At 41.9% G+C, this 21,007-nt stretch overlaps 1 protein-coding gene across 2 annotated transcripts in view; it reads left to right on the top strand.

Annotated features, from left to right (window-relative positions):
* Positions 1-21,007, top strand: part of FBH1 (F-box DNA helicase 1) — a 1,264,666-nt gene that overhangs the window by 563,596 nt on the left and 680,063 nt on the right. For both annotated transcript variants that reach the window (XM_044088820.1, XM_044088821.1), the window contains one exon: positions 9,053-9,160. In XM_044088820.1, the coding sequence (XP_043944755.1) occupies positions 9,053-9,160 (108 nt within the window). The remainder of the gene's footprint in view (positions 1-9,052; positions 9,161-21,007) is intronic.

Here is a 21,007-nt window from a genome sequence, read left to right as displayed (position 1 = left end):
TACATAGGCGCAAATCTAGATACGATAAACATGTCTGCAAGGCTAACACATCAAAGGATATCAGACATTCACAAATTGGTATCACTCCTTCTCAACAACAACAGAATCAAAGCCAGGTTAATTCTAAAGGTGTTGGGAATTATGGCAGCGCCATACCTCTCCTTCCATTAGCCAGATACCACATGCGGATCCTTCAGTGGATGCTTTTACTCAATGGTCATACCAGGAACTTCCAATGTCTCACACCATTGTGATCACGCAGGCGTGCAAAAGCATCTCATGTGGTGGATGTCTTCCCCATCTCCTGTCGGAAGACCTTTTGTGCCACCTCCTCCGGTTGCTACACTGACAACGGATGCCTCCCTGATCGGGTGGGGGCATTATCAGGGCAGGACAGTCCAGGGCACATGGCAACCAAAGCGAATGCCACTTGCACATAAATGTTCTGGAGATGAGAGCAGTGCTTTTAGCGTTGCAAGCCCTTCAAGACTCTCTTCCCTTGGGAACAATTGCAATCCAGACAGACAATATGTCTGTAGTGTGGTACATCAACAAACAAGGCGGAACCAGATCATACCCCCTGTGTCGAGAAGCACTCAGACTGTGGCAATGGGCGATTTCTTCTCAGCGTTTTCTGATAGCAACGCACATCCCCGGGAAGTCCAATCATATTGCGGACAAGTTGAGCAGAGCTATTCTCATGCCTCACGAGTGGTCTCTGAAAGACTCTGTGGTGAGAGAAATTTTTCTCAAGTGGGGTCAGCCTTGCTGCGATCTTTTTGCTACTCCCCAAAACAGCAAGTGCAGAGAATTTTTCACTCTGTTCCCTTTACCAGGCCAACCCAGCAGAGACGCTCTAGTCCAAGTTTGGCCCCGGGGACTTCTGTATGCATTTCCTCCTTTCCCACTGATCTCTCAAGTAATTCAGAAAGCTATCGCTCAGAAGGCCTCATTGATCCTCATTGCTCCTTACTGGCCTCGACAAGTGTGGTTCCCCTTTCTACATCGTTTTCTCTTGGAGCGACCGTGGAAGCTGGACCTAGTTCCAGATCTTTTGATCCATCAGTCGGGTCAGTTTCATCGCTCCCTCCCCTCTCTGAACCTCACTGCTTGGTTCCTCCAGTTCCTACCTTAGCCAGGCTTCCTCAATTATCTCACTCTGTTAGAGATATATTGATAGCTTCCCATAAATCTTCCACTCGAAAGATTTATTTGAGTAAGTGGAAACGCTTCTCATATTGGGCACAAGGAAAGGAGATAGATCCTTTCACCGCTTCCATCCAACTAGTCCTTGATTTTCTAGCTGAACTCTTCCATGCAGGTTCATCTCCCTCTACACTTAAAGTTCAATTGGCAGCTATTTCTAACTTTCATGTGGGTATTGCTGAATCTGCCCTAATGTCCCACAAACTCTGCAAAGCCTTTTTGAAAGGAGTTTTTCTTCTCAGACCTCCTATAAGAAATCCTCCTTCTCCTTGGGACCTAAATTTAGTTCTTGCTTCTCTGATTCTTCCCCCTTTCGAACCTGCAGCTTCCTGTTCCTTAAAATTGTTATCATGGAAAACTCTTTTCTGGTAGCTATTACATCAGCTAGAAGAGTTTCAGAACTTCAAGCACTCAGTTGTCGTCCTCCTTATCTTTTGTTTCATAAGGACAGAGTATCCTTACGAACTAACCCGTCCTTTTTGCCTAAAGTGGTATCTGCATCAAATCTGAATCAATCCATTGATCTACCAGTCTTTTTTCCAGAATACTCCAATAGGTCTGAACAAAAATTACACTGCCTGGATGTTCACCGTCAATTGAGGTACTACTTGGATAGAACTAAACAGTTCAGAAAATCTGATCAGCTGTTTGTCTCCTATGCGGAGAGCAGAAAGGGACTTTCAGTTTCAAAGGTATCATTATCCAGATGGCTAACATCATTGATTTCCCTTGTATATGAGATTAGACATCAAAAGCTGCCTGATAAACCTAAGGCTCATTCCACCAGAGCTTTGGCTACTTCTTTAGCTTTCCAAGACAGACTGCCTATTGACACCATTTGTGCAGTGGCTACTTGGGCTACTCCTCACACTTTCATTTCTCATTATAAGTTGGACTTAGCTTCTAGGCATAGAGCTAACTTTGGTTCCACTGTTCTCAGGAGTCTGTTCCGTTAGGCCACCCGGGACAAGGTGCTAGGGACACGGTCCCATCCAGCAAGAATGAAGGCGAGATAGACAACTTAACATATAGAAGTTATGTTCTTACCATAACGTTCCATGTTAGTTGTCTTCTTCTCGCCTTCTTCTTGCGTCCCACCCTCCTTCCCCCTGGCCTGGACAGACCTAGAGGAGTTGTGATCGTGACCTCTCTTTCTACCACCTCTTTCTTAAGACATATGCTGTTGGGCATATTTTCTGGGTCAGGATGTAGGTCACCCTTCTTTCTTCCTGTTGTTAGAGGTGGACTCTGTTTATAGTTATACTGTTTCTATATAAGCTGGGTTTAGCTTACAAACGAGATCTGAGGTAACTCTCGCCTAGCATTGTGGGATATAAGGGGAGCCTCGAGCCGGTGGAACCAACTCTCGAGCTTTTAGAGTGGCAGTCGGGCCGAGGTCGGCTCCGAACCCATCCAGCAAGAAGAAGGCGAGAAGAAGACAACTAACATGGAACGTTATGGTAAGAACATAACTTCTATTTCTCTCATCCATTGCTCAAGCAGTTCCTCAGAGGGGCCATAAATTTCCAACCACCCAGGAGAGCTCCATCTCCAGCCTGGGACCTCAACTTTTTATTGGAGAAACTTACTATTCCCCCTTTCGAGCCAGCTGCTATTGCAGACTTAAAATTCCTTTCTTAGAAAACAGCTTTCCTTGTAGCAATCACTTCAGCAAGAAGGGTATCTGAGTTGCAGGCCCTTATGGCAGTGGAGCCTTTCGTCATCTTTCATGCGAACAGGGTGTCCCTCAGTACCAATCCCTCCTTCATGCCCAAAGTGGTATCCAGTGTGGCCCTTAATCAGTCCATTCATTCGCCAACCTTCTTTCCTAATCCACAGAACAAAGGGGAATGTTTACTGCACTCATTAGATGTGCACAGACAACTTAGATTCTACTTGGACAGGACTAAACCTCAAAGGAAATCTGAACAACTGCTGGTGGCATTTGCTGCAGGGGCAGAGGGGAAGGCTATTTCAAAGCAAACCATTTCCAAATGGATAGGCCATTGCATTCATTTCTGCTACAAGCACCATGGAAAACCTATCCCACTCAACCAGGGCTCCATCTACCTCTACAGCCTTTCTCAGAGGCGTCCCTACCAGGGACATCCTAGAAGCTGCTACCTGGAGTTCTGTACATACTTTCACCAAGCATTACCATCTGCCAGTTTTCTCTAAATCCAGAGCTGGCTTTGCCACTGCAGTCTTGCAGGGCCTTATAGCTGGTCCTAATGCTATCTAATTTCCTCCTCCCATCCTTAGCTTTGGGAATCTACCCAAATGTGATGACTGCAACAGTGAAACATGAAGAACATACCATAAATGTACATGTCCGAGTGTATTCACTGTTGCAGTCCTGGTTACCCTCCCTCCGGCCCCCTTACTTCTTTTGGCTATACCTCTACTCTCCATTAGTATGCTCAAAAGCTTTTTGGTGTATTTGCTTTTTTGTTGGTGGTATAACCTTGTATATTTATAGATTTAATTGCTTCCCATTAGGGGGGCACCTGACATCTCGGGCAAAAAAAAAACTGATGTAATGGCGTTGGCTGCATGTTTTATACCCCTGACGATCTAACGTCATGGAAGAAGGGACAGCAACCGACACAGGACCCAAGACTTTGTTAATCAGGCCAGCTGAGGGCTTCTGCAAGCAGATAACCCAAATGTGATGACTGCAGCAGTGAATACACTCGATCATCTACATTTATGGTAAGTGTACACAACTGTACTTTCTTCTTCTTGTGGGATGTGGCAGTGATTAAAGTATTTCTTTTGTTTGTGAGAGTGTAAACCATGCAGTGGTGTCACACATTGGACGAGTGACATCCAAAATGTAACTGATTTTCAGGAAAGTAGTGATGGGCCGGCTTATAAGTGGGTATAAAAATTGTAAAAGAGCTGCCTTTGTACATCAGATGTTGCCATCACACCATACAAATATGCTAGTAGATTTGTTCCTGGAGTACACCACCCCATGCAAGTGAAGAAAGGATGAGGTCAGAACTCTTCTGTAAAGGATATATGAACAGAACTACAGTACCAATGCATAAAATGCAAGGTGCACCTTTGTGAGGAACGCTTTGCAGAATGTCATATCCTCACAGTTCTACGTGCGTAGTTGGTGCCACTCCTTGCTACTGTCTTTCATTAGAACACCTGCTGTAATGCTTGTTTGCCAGTAAAAGGCTGGTCATGTAATTTTCCTTTCCTGGCTGACTCCTGTGAATGAAGCGAAATGCTGTACTCCACATTTACATGTACTGTTGTCCTGAAACCCTTGATTAGAGTTGTGTATCCTGCCCTACCCAAAAGAGAATACCAAGCTACAAAGATAAGTTTGTTGAGTCGTGTTTCCTTCACTAACCATCATAGATTGTCTTCACACCATAGAAAGAGTATTACAGCCATAGAAGTCAAACACAGCACAGTTTTTGGTAAGTAATTATGGTAAATTTCTGGTTGCTTTTTTTTACACCCCTGGAAGACAATTTCCAGTAAAGGGTTGTGGTGATGTCCACTTAGGTGTGTATGCAAATAGATGCATATTTATTTTAATTGGGTTGACACTTGGTGTCTGTATGTTGAATGCATGATGGCCCATACCTCATATACCGTCTTGACTCTCAGAATGTGGTGTGGTTGTCAAAGGTGAATGTGTGAGAAGAGTGGAGAAGTGGTTCATTTTGTGTTTTTTCTTTCCATTTGTGTAGGACAGTGGACATTGCCATAATCCACTGGATTGAGACCCATGGCCTGAGTAATGCACATGGTTGGATTACATACTGGGCATCACATTTAGCAATACTGAGGCCCTTACAGACACAGCCATGCACATGCTATTCAGAAACCTTGCATATAATAGGAGATGTCTCTATTCGTGCACTGTTTTTTTGCTTTAGTTGTATAGAAACGGTTGTGCAAGTCATGTGTGATGAGTTTAGCCTTTAAACACAGTGCACATTACAGTGCCATTGTAGGTGGTAAGGTGGTGTTATTAACTGAGTACACTGGTTCTGTGTATGTTGTTTCCCATAGTTTGGTTTGTAAAGGACATAGTCATGTGTGTATGCGTGTGTGTGTGCAGTATTACACTTGTTGCTTTTGACTTGTGAGCATACAGAGGACTGCACATTGTGATCTTATTGCTCTGCAGTCCAAGGGACATTGTTCCATGGGACCATTGTGTGGCACTGCCAAGGAGGAAAGGTGGTCGTACCTTCACATATCACTGTTCAGTAGTGGTGGTGGTAGGGGTAACAAGATATACATGGCTGTGAGTAAGGTAAATGTAAACACATTTGTCTACTAATGTTATAGTTTTGATTGTTCTAAACATTTCAGCAAATCCAGAGGAGTAAATTTTAAGTAATGGCAAGTATGAGCTTTGAGTTTAAAATGGTTTGGATTAACTTAAAGGAGGTCGATAGTTTCTTAAAAGCATGCTTTATCTCTGTTCCTGTGTCATAACAGTGGCCAGATAGTATTGTCATATGTGAGTACTCTTACAAATACTGGGTAGCAGAACTGGGTCATCATCAGATAGCATGGAGCTTTTGGTTACCAAAAGAGAGGATAGAGGTGGCATGGGTCAGGCATAGGGGCATTCCAGAGCTGTGGATGCAGAATGCACTTGCATTGTCACTCAGCATTATGACATTGCATGTTGGAGGAAATTACCTAATAACTCAATCATTCTGTGACCTCAAACAAAAAACACAATGGGCATTGTGGCGGGGCATCTTGCATTTGTGACTATGTACTCTGCTGGTGTAGTCAAGTACTGTAAAGTTATGGAAAGGACTAGAGAAGGTTCATCATACAGCAAATTGGCATTTGTTGTGTTGGATGCGAGTGGCATTTATTCACTTTCCTTCTCTATGAGACTGAAGGCAAGAACTCTACCAGTCAGACTATGCACATTTGACACAAGAAGGACTTGCAGAATTTCTAAATAACCTGAGAGAAATTGTTCTTAATGTAATAAGTGGTGTGCAGTAAAACAATGTATATGACCATAAAAATGGTGCAACATTTTTTTCACTTATTTTTGAAGTGAAGTCAGGTGATGAGGATTGGTCACGTAGAGAGACAAAAATAGTACCTGTTCACTTCCCTGTGGAATGTGCAGAGGTAGAATTAGGGTGTTTACAAAAAATTAAGGAAATTATTCCCTATTTTTCATAAATCCTTTAATATTTTTCATAATTCTTTTAATAAGTTCAAAATAAAGTGTGATACATCTTTGGAGGGGGTGTAAGAGAAACATTGTGGGATTTTCTGCTATTGAGTTACTGATGAGTGTTTACAAAGGGTTGTATAAAATAGCAAATGTTTCACATTGGCATTAAGGAGTTAAAAATTGAGTACTTTGTATTGCATTATGGAGGGTCTGTGCAAGCTGTGGGTGTTGCAAATTAAATTATGTGGACTGCAGGTAGGTTACACAGCAAAATACATAATAATTTAATTGAGGTTTGCTGTGTTAATGTTAACATTATTCTGACAGTAGCACTGATATCTCCTAAAAGCAGCTCATGGGTTATAAAGCAAGGTAGATTACCCATAGTGGAAACATCAGTGTGGGATGTGTAAGGTTTGAATTAATGACAAATTACTGGAAAACATTGCATTTGACATATTTACATTAATAAAATAAAAATTGTAGGGATATTGCCACGACGAGGGGACTATACAAGCAGTGAGTGTTAGAAGAAAACATGGGCAAAGGCACAGGCATAAATATTTATGTATACTGTAGTAATAATAATATTTTAATATTTTATTTATTTATTTACCATTTGTTAACCGGGTTAGTTTGGCTGGGCAGGTGCCCTTTTTCAGCAGAGACCTGAGGAGAAAAGCTCCAGAATACAGTGTTTACAGAAGATACAGAAACAAGTTTACAGTTGCAGTATTGTTTACAGTTAGATACCAGAATTATTTACAGTTGCATATAAAACTGAAAAGCAAATACAAAATTATTTACAGTTGCATATAAAAATGGAAGAAATACAGACTAGAGAAGTTTGTAGGATAGGTTTATGTGATAAGTCCAGTGTTCTATTTAGAGGGAAAGACAAGTGCAGAGGAGTTCAGGAATGATGGGGAGAAGAGAGAAGAAGTAAAAGATTAAAGGTGAAAGGCGAGGAGGGGTTAGAGGGTATGGCAGGACTTAGTAAGCACTAAGCAGATGTTGAGAAAAAGGAAGTATAGGTGGAAGGAAAGGTAAAGCAGGCTTACAATCAGGGGCGGTTAAGTGGGGTCTGTTTTATTTCATATTTAGCCTGTGTTGTTAATGTTAGGTCCTTCATGATGGATGAAGGTGATAACTAAACCATGACAAGATTTTGTGGAATGCAGTGTGGAACAGTGAGTATGGGATATTAAGGGTCAAAATTATCAATGAGTGCTTACAAACAGTTGCTAAACTAAAACATATTTCCATATTTTCCTTAATTATAGAGTGTAATGCTCTGTTTGGTGAAGCACATGCTACCCATGGATGATAGTTAAAAATTAAAATATTGTGAGTAATGTGAAGGCTTTTAGAGATATAATTTGTTTGATGAAGCAGTTATGAATATAAGCTATATTTTTATCAGATTATTATCATAAAATCGGTGTGGTTTACAGCAAACATGTTGTCAGATGTATAACATTATGGGACACAGTTTTACCACTCATAATTGCCATTTAATGTGATAGCTCTGTAGATTTAATATTGCTTTGTAATGCTGAGAATATATCATAAGCATAATTTGAATTGAATGTACAACATCTCAAAACAGCAATGTGCTACCTACTCTTATTACGCATGACTGGAAAGCTCTCAGTCAGGCAAACTATTCAGTCACTGATGTACTGGGTCTTTTTTGTATTGCATGGTTGCAAAAATGTAATCTATTGTTTGAAATAATACTAATATATTGTGGCAAGTAAAATGCCATTTTTCTTTAATAAGTTTGAAACAAATTCAGTATCACCAGATAGGCTCTTTCTACTAACACCAGTGCATAGTCCATTGTCTAACGAACAAATGTATTTTGCATTTTTTTTTTCGTAACTTGCTTTATTTTTAAGATATTGTGAATCATATGAGCTGTGTTCTTAACAGAGAGTTTGGGAGAAAACATTTCAGTAAGCAAGTGTCTATTTTGGTTAAGAGATTTCAGGAAGCAAGATTAGCCTCCTGCTGTTCAGGACTTGAATGTGTTTTTGTTCTTAACTAGTTACAGTAGCTGCTGAGTCGTTGGTGCAAACAAATGTATTTTGCATTTTTTTTTCATAACTTGCTTTATTTTTAAGATTTTGTGAATCATATGAGCTGTGTTCTTAACAGAGAGTTTGGGAGAAAACATTTCAGTAAGCAAGTGTCTATTTTGGTTAAGAGATTTCAGGAAGCAAGATTAGCCTCCTGCTGTTCAGGACTTGAATGCGTTATTGTTCTTAACTAGATGAAATTACAGTAGCTGCTGAGTCGGTGCTTCCTCTCCAGCTTTGTTATGCTCTCCTATGACTGCATCTTCTAGGCATATTACAAAGACATGCATCTAGAGCCTTTCTCCCCGGGCCTCCGCTGAAAATTGGCTTTGTTCCAAGTCGGACTTTCCCGGTTAACAAATGATAAATAAATAAAATAAATATGTAACAGATTCAAATGTTTCACTTGTAATAGCACCTGCAGGTGGCCCACATGGACAGTAGACCCTTAGTTAAGGTGAGTCGAGGTATATGAAGAAGTTGTTTACTGAATGTAAAAAATCTCAAAGTATATGGGCATATGGAAATGTTAATAGAATGATCTTATTACATATCATGCTAACTGTTTGCTTGTTCACCTTAGGATTCATTACAATTTGTTCCATTCCTTGTATCTTCTGGAGAATTCTTCAGTAACTCAAATTTGTGAGGAGAAAGTTCCCTGTTGGAGTTATCAAAGACTTCACTCCAGGTCTGTAATCTGACTGAAATTTAACTGCATACATCATAAATTACAGTTGTTACTCCTTAGAGGTCCATCAGATAAGTGGTACAACTTTAACAGCACTGACTTTTTTTTAAATAAGAAAGTGCCTGCCTTTTTCTTTCAGTATTTTATGCAATGCTGAATTTTTATGTCTCGATAACACAGTCCAGCTAGTCTAGTTACAAAAGATTTTTTATGTTGTTGTTTGATGTGAGAGTGTTCAATCTCGCCGTTTGTTCTTACACCTGGGTTCGGAGCCGATCCTCGGCTCCGTGTCGGCCGCTTGACAAAGCTCTGCATTGAGAAGAAGCTCGAGACCAACCTAACTCCCACAATCCCCTTCTGCCTTTACCTCAGATCTAGTTTGCCGCTGCAAAGATCGCATCATTTTGATGAGCTCGGACCACCTGAAAGCTAAGATTGATTATTTCTTATAATTCTTTCATTATTTTTTGTATACAGATTTCTCAGATTGACTGTGTGTATGTGTGAGTAGTGTATCGAGGGTTTCTCGGTTCCGTATATAAATTTTATATACTTTTATATACTTTTTGAGTTTTCCTCGGGCCTACCCCACCCTTAACTGGATTTGACTATTGGATGTGACTTAAGTATCAGGATTTGACAAATATTACTGGCTTTGACTTTCTTTACTGGATTTGACATTTACTACTGGCTTGTCACTGTTTCTGGATTGGAATTTGTTATCATGTCAGAAAAAGCTAAATCAGGCTTCAAACGGTGCCAATGTGGACAGAAGATGTCTGTCACAGACAATCATAGTTCCTCGTCTACTGTCTTGGCCCTCTCCATCTGCAGGAAGACTGCTCTATCTGTCATTCTTTCAGTGGAAGGGTCATGACAGATAGGCGCAGGAAACTTATGGATAGGGGTCTTTTGAAGCCTGCATTCCAAGAGGCTCTGGATGCATCAGACCAGGCATCTAAATCCTCGAAGGAATCGAAGACGTCTGAGCCCAAGTCATCGGCTCCGAGCTCTTCATTCAAAGTTCGATCACCGGTTCCACAGACTTCGGGGCCGAGTGTTGAACTGTTGTCAGTTACCGAGCCTCGAGTCTTGGAACCGGTGATGGAGCTTCCTCCTCCTGCGCTTTTGAGGTCGGCTCCGTCTTCGATTCCTTCGACGCGTTCTTCCAGGCCCCTCTCCGACACCGATGTAGACCGCGTGGTGCAGAAATTGATGGAGAATACAGCCTTGTCCAAACTCATCTCTGTCTCCTCCCAGTTGGTGTCGAGACTCGAAGGCCTTCCCTTATCTCCACCTGTTCCTCCTCCGAGGCCTATCCAGTCTTCGGAGCTGGGAGAGGCTGACCTGGTGATTGTGGAGCCCTCGGTACCGGAGCCGTCCTTTTCTCGGTCGGTACCGTTCACCTCGACTCCGTCGGATCCAGTACCGGAGTCTCGGAGCCGAAGATCCATCCTTGGGTCCGGGACTGAGAGTCGGACCGATGTTTCGGTTCCGACGCTCCCTCTTGGGGCCTCGGCTCAGATCGACTCGGCTCCGTCCTTGGGGTCGATGCCTTCGGTGCCTGTCTCGGGAATTCCTCCAACTTCTTCGGAACCGGGGGATACCTCGACTCGGGACCCGGGGGCCTTCGAACTCATGAGGAAGGTGTTGTCTGTTCAGACAACCACTTCAGCAGAAACAGCTTCTCCTTCCCATAAAGGGCCGTTATCCTCCTCTGCACCCACGGCTGCATCTAAGCCTCGAGCACCAGTGTCTCAGCCACCCCTAGAGGGTGCCCCTTCTTCCTCGGAGGCTTCTTCGGATGCCCCCCCGAGGAAGTTCCGAGGAAAAGATTGTGTAAGAGGAGACACATAGATTCTCCACAAGAATCATTGACATCGGACACTGACTTAGATGAGTCAGAAGGGTCCCCAAAGTCACCCTCGGAGGATGTCTCCTTTTCTGACATCCTGGAGATCCTGAAGCAGAGAGGTGATTGGCAATCCCTCCCCCCTTCTGAGGATGAGTCAGTCTTGCTGAAGGCATTCGGTGCTCGCCCTTCCTCCTCCTGGGTCACTCCGCCCTTCGATGAGTTAATGGAGCTGATTGCTCGAAGGGCGTGGGAGACACCTGACACGGTGGAACCAGTCCCTAGAAAGCCTAACAAATTTATTACTGCCCCCCAAGATAAGGCTTATCTGACAAAGGGAGTGCCAGTGGACGCTATGGTGGTGGCAGCGGCCATGAAAAAGGAGATGTTGGAGTCTTCCTCATCTGTCCATCCGCCTAATAGAGATTCTAGGACTATGGACAGATATGGGAAGCGCATTTTTAGTTCAGCGGCTTTTTCTATGCAATCCCTGAACTATTTGACCCATTTTACACGGCTACAGAGGGATCTAATCAAAGAGTTGGGAGATACCCTCCAGGGTACTACAGATGCTGCTGTCTCAGAGAAGGTTACAGCACATCTCAATACCCTTACTTCTATTGTAAACTCGTCCATGAGGCTGATCTCATACGCAGCCGAAGGGTCGAGTAGGGCAGCAGCGTCAGCGATTGCTCTTCGTAGGCAGTCCTGGATGCGCTTATGTTCATTTGCGGAAGCCTTCAAGTCTTCCTTTACTAACGCCCCATTTGATGGTGCCACTCTCTTTGGCCCTAAAGTAAAGGAGACCCTTACCCGGTGTGAGCAAGAGGGAAAGACTCTGTCTGCTGTCGGAGTCCGTTTTTCCACCCCATCCAGACCATACCCCAAAGGGCAACGTGGTGGAAAAATGTGGTTTCGAAAACCCCAGGGTTTTTTTCCAGGCGCACAGGGTGATACCCCCTCCAGAGGCAGAGGAGGGGGTAGAGGTGGAAGACGTCGCCCTGGCGGCAGAGGGGGTCCGCAAAACCAAGGTGACAGGGATACACTCCCCGGGAAACCTTTTCAGCACTCCTGAGAGGAGGCCCGACTGTCCTGCTCTGGAGGTAGTCGGGGGTCGCTTAGCTTTATACCCTCAGGCCTGGCAAAATCTTACATCAGACAATTGGGTAAAAAGCGTTGTTACCAGAGGCTACAAAATTCCCTTCCTATTGCCCCCAATTCCACAGAAAAGACTCCCAGATGTGCCGCCCCATCTGCGAGGCCCTGCAGCTACAGAGATTTCAAAGCTGCTAGAAAAAAGAGTCATCCAACCAGTCCCAGCGGACCAAAGAGGATTCGAACTTACTCAAGGTTCTTTTAGTTCCAAAAGACAGGGGACTGGAGGCCAATTCTGGACCTAAGCAAACTCAATACCTTCATCAAGAAAGAAAAGTTCGAATGGTCACGCTTCAATCGATCCTTCCATCTTTACAGCAGGACGACTAGATGTGCTCAATAGATCTAAAGGACGCATACTACCACATCAAAATGGCCAGGGCGTCCAGGGATCACTTGCGCTTCCGGCTGGGAGCCAGTCACTTTCAGTTTTGAGCCCTGCCCTTTGGTCTGACCTCAGCCCCCAGGGTCTTCACCAAATGTATGGCAGTGGTAGCGTCTCACTTGAGACGCCTCGGATTCCAGGTGTTTCCGTATCTGGACGACTGGCTCCTTTCTGCCACCACCGAGCGTCGACTGATTCAGGCCAGGGATTACACACTACAACTTTGTGTTCATCTCGGAATTTCCGTAAATTTCGGAAAATCTTTACTACAGCCATCACAGCATATCTCATTCATAGGAGCAGAATTGGATACGCATTGCTTAATTCTAAGGCTTCCCCCAGAAAGGATAGCCTCCCTACAAAACCATATATCTCTTCTTCTTTTATCCAGAAAATCCCCAGCGAAACTGGTTCTGAAGGTTTTGGGTCTCATGGCAGCTTCTCTCATTGCGATACCCTTGGGAAAACTGTACATGAGAGTTCTTCAATGGCTACTGTTTGCACAATGGTCGTTCCAAAAGTTACCCCTGACACACGAAATCTACATCACAAACATATGCAAATCGCACCTGGCTTGGTGGCTTCGGACTTGCAATCTCTCCAGCGGAAGACCATTTGTGCTACCCACTCCGACAGCAACGGTGACCACAGACGCTTCCCTGATAGGGTGGGGGGGATCTTTCAGGGACAGACGGTCCAAGGCGAATGGACCAATTTGGAATACAATCTGCACATCAATGTTCTGGAGTTGAGGGCAGTGTTTCTAACGTTGCAACACTTTGCTCCCCTTCTTCCTCTAGGGACAATTGCAGTCCAGATGGACAACATGTCTGTAGTCTGGTACATAAACAAGCAAGAGGGAACCAAGTCTTACCAACTATGCAGAGAGGCCATGAGAATCTGGCAATGGGCGGAGTCCACGGGTCGCTTTCTGATAGCAACGCACATCCCGGGGTTATCCAACGTCATAGCGGACAGGTTGAGCAGAGCCATCCTGTTACCTCACGAGTGGTCCCTCAAACAGTCAGTTGTGAAGGAGATTTTTCGCAAGTGGGGCCAGCCTTCCTGCGATCTGTTTGCGTCTCCAATGAACGCCAAATGCAGAAGCTATTTTGCCCTATTACCCCCTCCAGGGGAAGTCCCGAGGGACGCTCTGGTTCACGATTGGCCCCCGGGTCTCCTGTACGCTTTTCCTCCTGTTCCCCTGATTTCAAAATTTCTACAGAAAGCCAGCAACCTGCAAAGGACAATTATCCTCATTGCCCCATTCTGGCCTCGTCAAATATGGTTTCCCTTTCTTCTAGCATACCAAATGCGGGAACCCTGGATCCTGGACCCAGAGCCGGATCTACTGACCCACTCGTCAGGGGCTCCCCACCCGTCGCTTCTCTCCCTCAAACTAGCAGCTTGGCTGCTCTGCTTCCCTTCTTAGCCAGGTCTGATCTTCTATCTCTTGCAGTTCAAAATATCCTGGTGGCTTCTCATAAAGCATCCACTACAAGGATTTACACCAGTAAATGGAAGCGTTTTGTGCACTGGGCAACTGCACAACAATTGGATCCCTTAGCAGCTCCTCTGAATAAGGTCTTGGAGTTTTTAACCGAATTGTTCCACCAAGGGGCTTCTCCTGCCACTTTGAAAGTGCAATTAGCTGCCATATCAAATTTTCATGTGGGAGAAAATGGGGCGCCTATTATGGCTCACAGACTTTGTAAGGCCTTTCTAAAAGGATCTTTCCATATTAGACCACCAGTTAGAAGTCCTACTTCACCTTGGAACTTGAACCTTCTTTTGTCACAGCTGATGCTACCACCTTTTGAACCAGCCTCTTCCTGTCCTTTAAAGTTTTTGTCATGGAAGACCCTTTTGCTGGTGGCTATCACATCGGCTATGCAGGTATCGGAGCTTCAAGCTCTTTCGGTCAACCATCCTTATTTGATTTTTCACCCTGACAGGGTATCCCTTCGCACTAATCCATCCTTTCTTCCCAAGGTTTGCTCCGTTAATAATATTAATCAGTCCATTGAACTGCCCACATTTTTCAAGAACCACTCCAATAAATTGGAATATATGTTACACAAGTTAGATGTTCATAGACAACTCAGATTTTACTTGGACAGAACAAAGGATCACAGGAAAACAGACCAGCTCTTTGTGGCCTTCTCAGACATCAAGATGGATATGGCAGTTACAAAACGAACCCTGTCCAAATGGCTTTCTGATTGTATTATTTTTGTTTATACTGCCTCTGAGCAAACTTTACCTGTCAAGCCCAGAGGGCACTCTACAAGATCAGTATCTACATCCCTGGCTCATGCAGCTCGCCTGCCGTTAGACACTATTTGTGCGGCTGCCACTTGGTCTAAACCACATACCTTCATTTCTCATTACAAAGTGGACAGGATTTCTAGGGACAGGGCAACCTTTGGTTCCACTGTGCTCAGGAACGTTCTCCCCTGAGTTCCTCAGGAACACGGAGCTAGGGACGCTACCCAGGTGTAAGAACAAACGGCGAGATTGAACACTCTCACATATAGAAGTTATGTCCTTACCATAACGTTCCATGTGGAGTGTTCATCTCGCCTTTGTTCTTACATTCCCACCCTCCCACCCTCAGGAAGAACGTCCAATTTAGGTGCCTGGTTTGTTTCTCCTGCTTCTGCCTTGAGCAGTTGTTGTACTATGTAAATAGGTTTTTCTTGTTTGGTATGAAAGTGTTATGCTCTCTTCTGTTCTCTGCTGGTTTGCTTGCAAACTAGATCTGAGGTAAAGGCAGAGGGGGATTGTGGGAGTTAGGTTGGTCTCGAGCTTCTTCTCGATGCAGAGCTTTGTCAAGCGGCCGACACGGAGCCGAGGATCGGCTCCGAACCCAGGTGTAAGAACAAAGGCGAGATGAACACTCCACATGGAACGTTATGGTAAGGACATAACTTCTATTTTTAGCACTCTGATATAGGAACACATCAGAAGTAATAACAAATTACTTTCTGGTGTCTTCAAGCAGGTCTTCTGGCAAAATACAGATAGACGAGTTAAAATACTGAACTTGTGTTTTGGATTTCAGACCACCACTGTTACAAACTATTTTTTTTGTCTTTATATATATCTGATCTCTAGGACTTATTAAATAACAGAAAATGTGTTTTTTACAGCATCTGAAAATCTGACTTTGAAGATTGTCTGCACTGTTATCCTTTGGGTTCAGCACAGTTTTGACATTCTGTAGCTCCTTTATTTGAAGGTACTCAAGCTGTCTTCTGGCACACATCATGATGGTATGTGCTGGGCTTAGAGTCACCACCAACCAAAACCCCCTGTTCACTATAGATGTTCTTCATATTGATGACTACTGCAGTAGCCTAAGTTATGTGTGGTTATATTCTGAGTAGGATATACATACTAGCCGGCCAGCTGCCAAAGCTTCAGAGCACCTTCCTTGAGCCTAAGCCATTAGTGAGCTCAGCTGACTAAAAAGGCAAAGACAGCTTTGGTTGCCAGTCCCTTCAGAGCTTTTCTGCCATCAAGAAGAGGGTCAGTCAGCTAATGCTGTTCCATCTTTGGCAGATAAGTTCTCTACGGGGAAAATACCTTCCACATTACCTTTAAACTTGTTTAAACTAAGGTTTTCTGGAAAAAAAATACTTTTAAGATAAGAAAAATCATTTTTCTTGACTCTCTCATTACTTTTATATACTTGTACTTTTTCACTTTTGTGGGTAAAAAGTTAAAAGTTTAAAACTTTTTCTGTGGAGAAGCTTTTTACTTTACTTTTTGGGGCTGTAGATGTGTTTTAAGTGCTTTGTACACTGCTTGTTATGTGAAAACAAAATGAGACATGATGAAGATTAGTGCTTTCATGCAGAAAGCCATCTTCACATCTCAAAAACATACGTTGAACCCTCCTATTTAAACATGTCATAACCAATCAACAAAATCAATTAAAACAAAAAAAAAATAATAATTAAAACACATTAGAAATACTTTCAAAAATGTTCTGACATTTCATTGGTCAATTAAGATGTTAGAATCCAGGATGAGCTCTATTACACTGCAACCAACTAAGGCTGGAACAATCCCAAAAGCTAATTAGTCTTGGTGGAGCAGTAAACAACCAATCAAAAAATAAAAAAAAAAACTCCATTCCTTCACTGGTCTAAACCAGTCCACATGCACTTGGAATGTCCATGCAGGCAAAGCAGACTGTCAGCCTGACACAAACCAATCCAGGTCGTCCACTGTGTCTAGACAACCAGTCCAAATCTTTTTCTGCATGTAAACAGCCAGTGAGGAAAAAACATCACTATAAAATGAAGCCAGCTATAGTATACCAGTCAGGGTCAGAGTATCCACATTCATTACAGGCACAATACACAGTAATGCTACTGTTCTCAATCACTTTTCAAAGATTATTTTAGCCATTAAGCAACAGATTGTGTGTACGACATAAATTATATTTATGTTGATAAAACATTAATTTCCTCTGATACAAGTCGATATTATAGACATTGTAAGCTGCTATGAACCAATCTAAGTCATTTTCTGCACTTTATTAACCAATGAGAGAAGTGTCATGGATAGATTCTAATAGGTTTAAGCCAAATGCCAGTCAACAGTCAGAGTTGGGAAATTCTTCCCGTGATTTGTTAGTGTTTCTGATTAAAATGGGCTACTAACACAGCTTGATTTTTCTTGTATATATCAAAGTCTAAGTAGAACATCTCTTTGTCTAGAGATATCCAAAACAAAGGACACTGCATGCCATTCAAGTGTTTGTTTCTTAAGAGATTTATGCACATAACATCTAATAACTGAACATTTATTCTCTAGTACTGTATTATAATGTCCTGTATACTTTTGCATTTTCAAAAGCACAACTTAATGCACTCTTGGACATAATAAAAACAGACAGAATGAGTATGTATCTCTTTCACTGGCCAGACTCAATTTAGCGAACATTCTCCATCAAAGAATTGTCATTATCCAATCAGAATCATTCTATGCATCACAATAGCCAACAAGAGTGACAGCATAGATGTGATCTTATTGGTGTGTACATAGTTCCAGCTACCAATCAAAATCAGGATATCTGCCCATTTTCATTGCAGTTAAGCAAAGAAACTTAAATCTCTTTGGATATTTGTTCTTAAATGACACTGTAAATACAATTTTTGATATTTGATAGCCAAAGTTAAAACACATCTAGCTTCCCCTCATAGAACAAAGTTTAAATATCATCTCTGCACGCTCTAGGGACCTAAACCTTGTCACCACAATAAACAGAACATGCCGGAGGGATAGATTCCTGTCCCAGAGACTTCCCATACTCTGGAATAAACTACCTATCTATATCAAACAAAGATCCTCATTAGCACTCTTCAAGAATAATCTTGATGATTGGATGAGAAATAGGAAATTCACCCCAGGGATCACCTCTGTGGCTGTGCTCGACAGTGGCACAGGAAAATAATTTTCTTGGGTGGCAAAAGCCAGGGTACCTTTTTGGCTGGGCTTGTATAGGCCCTAGGGCCGATAGCCTAGTACTTACCTATGAACCTATATCTATACTCATTAAAAAAAGTACAAGTCAGTTAACTTTACATCAGTATTATTAACTTAAGTATTTCACATCTAATCTGAAACCATCTAAATTCATCTGTGGCCATTGAAGAGCTTAATTTGTTGTGATTCAGCCCAGCATATTGTTTATATATATATATATATATATATATATATATATATATATATATATATATATGGGTCTAGGACTATTCACTGAAAGACATATGACTGTGCACAATTCACTGAAAACACAATTCACTGAAACACATTTCACTGAAAGTTATATATGGCCTTTTCCCCACTGTAGTGCGACCCTGGAGTTAGTATATATAGTAAGGGGGGCACCGACCCCCACATTGGGGTGTGGGGGGGTGTAGCACCACACCTATTTTAAATATTTTGAACTATATACATGGATACTTGCAATTCCAATAAATTACTCTTTTCTGAACATAGTATATATCCAAACTATGTGGGGGTCGGTGCCCCCCACACCCCCCCTTACTATATGTGCTAAGTCCAGGGTCGCATTACAGTGGGGAAAAGGCCATATATAACTTTCAGTGAATTGTGTTTTCAGTGAATTGAGCCTTCAGTGATTTGTGCACAGTCATTTGACTTTCAGTGAAATGTGCTTTCAGTGAATAGTCCTAGACCTGTATATATATATATATATATATATATATACATATATATATGTGTGTGTGTGTGTACATATAGTATAATATTTGAATCAGGCAGAAACATGATGTCTGACTTTATGCAGTGATATTAAATCAATGGGTGTATTCTGTTCTTTGAATGTGATAGGTTTATATTTTACTTATGTCACTGTAGAAGACAATGCACTCTGCTATAACCCATCAAGGATGTAAACTCGGACATGATACTTGGGTTGAATATACCACTTATGACAATCTGTGTCAAACAAAATAATACATATCCTTCTATATTCATATTCAAAGATTAGAAACATCAGTAAGTAACCAGTAATGATTCTCATATGAAGAAAACATTGGTCTTGAAATGTGAGTGATAGTATTACATGAGGTCATTTGTGAAGCTATCTATGTCCCTTCAGAGGAGACATAAGCGGAGCATTGCCATTAAGTCCTGGCAGTTTTTCAGATCATAAACTGGCTATCTAGGTCATTTTCAGTAATCTCTGTTCTGTTGCCTATATCTCCTCCTCTAATATTCTCCATTATGATTTGAAGAACCATAAATTTGAAGGTGTGCCTTTGATTGAATGTGACATGCTTAGGCAGCGCATTTCTGATGTTCCCTATACGAATGTCCCTGGCATGCTGCAGGATCCTTTCTTTGAGTTGTCTGTTCGTCTTGCCATCATAGAGGTTTTCACATAATGTTCATGTCGCTAAGTGTACAACATTCCTGGTTTTATAGTCAGCATACAGATATGGGACATATATTTTATTCAGAGTTGGATGTGTAAACTCATTCTGATCTAGGATATATTTACACACTTTGCATGCTCGACATGGAAACATTCCAATTCTGTCAGAACTAATAACATTTTTTTTTCTTTACCATAGCATAGATGTTTCAAGTGCTTGCTGTTCTTAAAACAAAAACATGGCTTCTCGCCTGCTGTATCTTTAATTGGTTGATCAGTGGTGAGTATCTTCCAGTTCTCTCTGGTAATGCTGCATATGCGACCAATGTCACTGGAGTAGGTCAGCACTATTCTTGTTCTCTGATCCATTCATCCTTGAACTGTTACCTGGTTTAGAGCTGTTTTTCTTTCTTTGACAAATGAGGGCTATCTCTGGTCTTATTTTGATCCATGACCTCAGCCACTGATTTGTTATTCCCATTCTGTTTGTATCCTCTCATTTTAAATCCATTCGACAGATTTTTCGAGGTTTCAGCAAAGATCTCATCTTGTGTGCAAAGCTGAGATGTCCTTAGCATTTGTCCTTTCAGAATGTTAAAATAAATATGTCCTGGATGCATGCTTGTTCAAAGTGACAGGTTATTCTTCCAACAATCTTTACGAAACATACAACTGTTGATGTCACCATCTTTTCCAGTGTATAGCATGACATCCAGGAAATCCATCTTTGATTCAGATGCCTTCATAGTAAATCTGTGAAATGATGCAGTTTCTTCCAAATACAAGACAAAATCTGTAAGTTGATCCTTGGTGCCTCCCCATAGCAAAAACACATCATCTATGAAACATTTGTAGTATTTGATATATTTAGAGAATGGATTATCATTAAGAACAAACGTTTTCTCCCATTTAGCCAAAATGAGGTTGGCATAACTATTTGCACATGGGGTACCCATGGCTACTTCCCACTTATGCTAATAAGTGTTTTCATTAAACACAAATATGTTATTTTCAAGTATTAATTCCAGGACCATGCATATCTCCATAATTGTCTCATTGCCGTGTTCACTTTTTTCATACAGTAAGGTTCTTATTGAGTCAGTGGCATAATCGTTCAAGTTAACAGTGAAGAGGTTCTGTATATCCATAGTCACTATCATTTGTTCCATTTTGTCATCATGTTTACTTGTATACTCATAGAGAATGTTGTGAATCTTTCAGAACCAAAGGCACTTCAGATAAAATTGTTTTCAATTTTTGTTCTATGTAGATGAAAGATGGTTCTGTGGCTTAACTGTTCCTTGCAACTATTGCGCACATTGGAGGGTTAACTCTATTCTTATGTATGGAAAGCCACTTATACTGGGAATCATTGGAGGACTAACTAAAAGATGCTCATAAAGATCCTGTGTGAGCATCCTATTCATATACACATATAAATTGTCTTGCATGTTTCGAATCAACCTGTTCGCTTCAATCTTATTTATATTCTTGTAAGTATCTGTATCACTTAGCATAAACAGCATTTTATATGTGTCC

This window comes from Protopterus annectens, chromosome 11.part0 (assembly GCF_019279795.1).
Source record: "Protopterus annectens isolate FY-2018-M chromosome 11.part0, PAN1.0, whole genome shotgun sequence".
Lineage (NCBI taxonomy): Eukaryota > Metazoa > Chordata > Ceratodontiformes > Protopteridae > Protopterus > Protopterus annectens.
The sequence above is the reverse complement of the archived record's forward strand: the minus strand, read 5'-3'. Positions and strand labels throughout refer to the sequence as shown.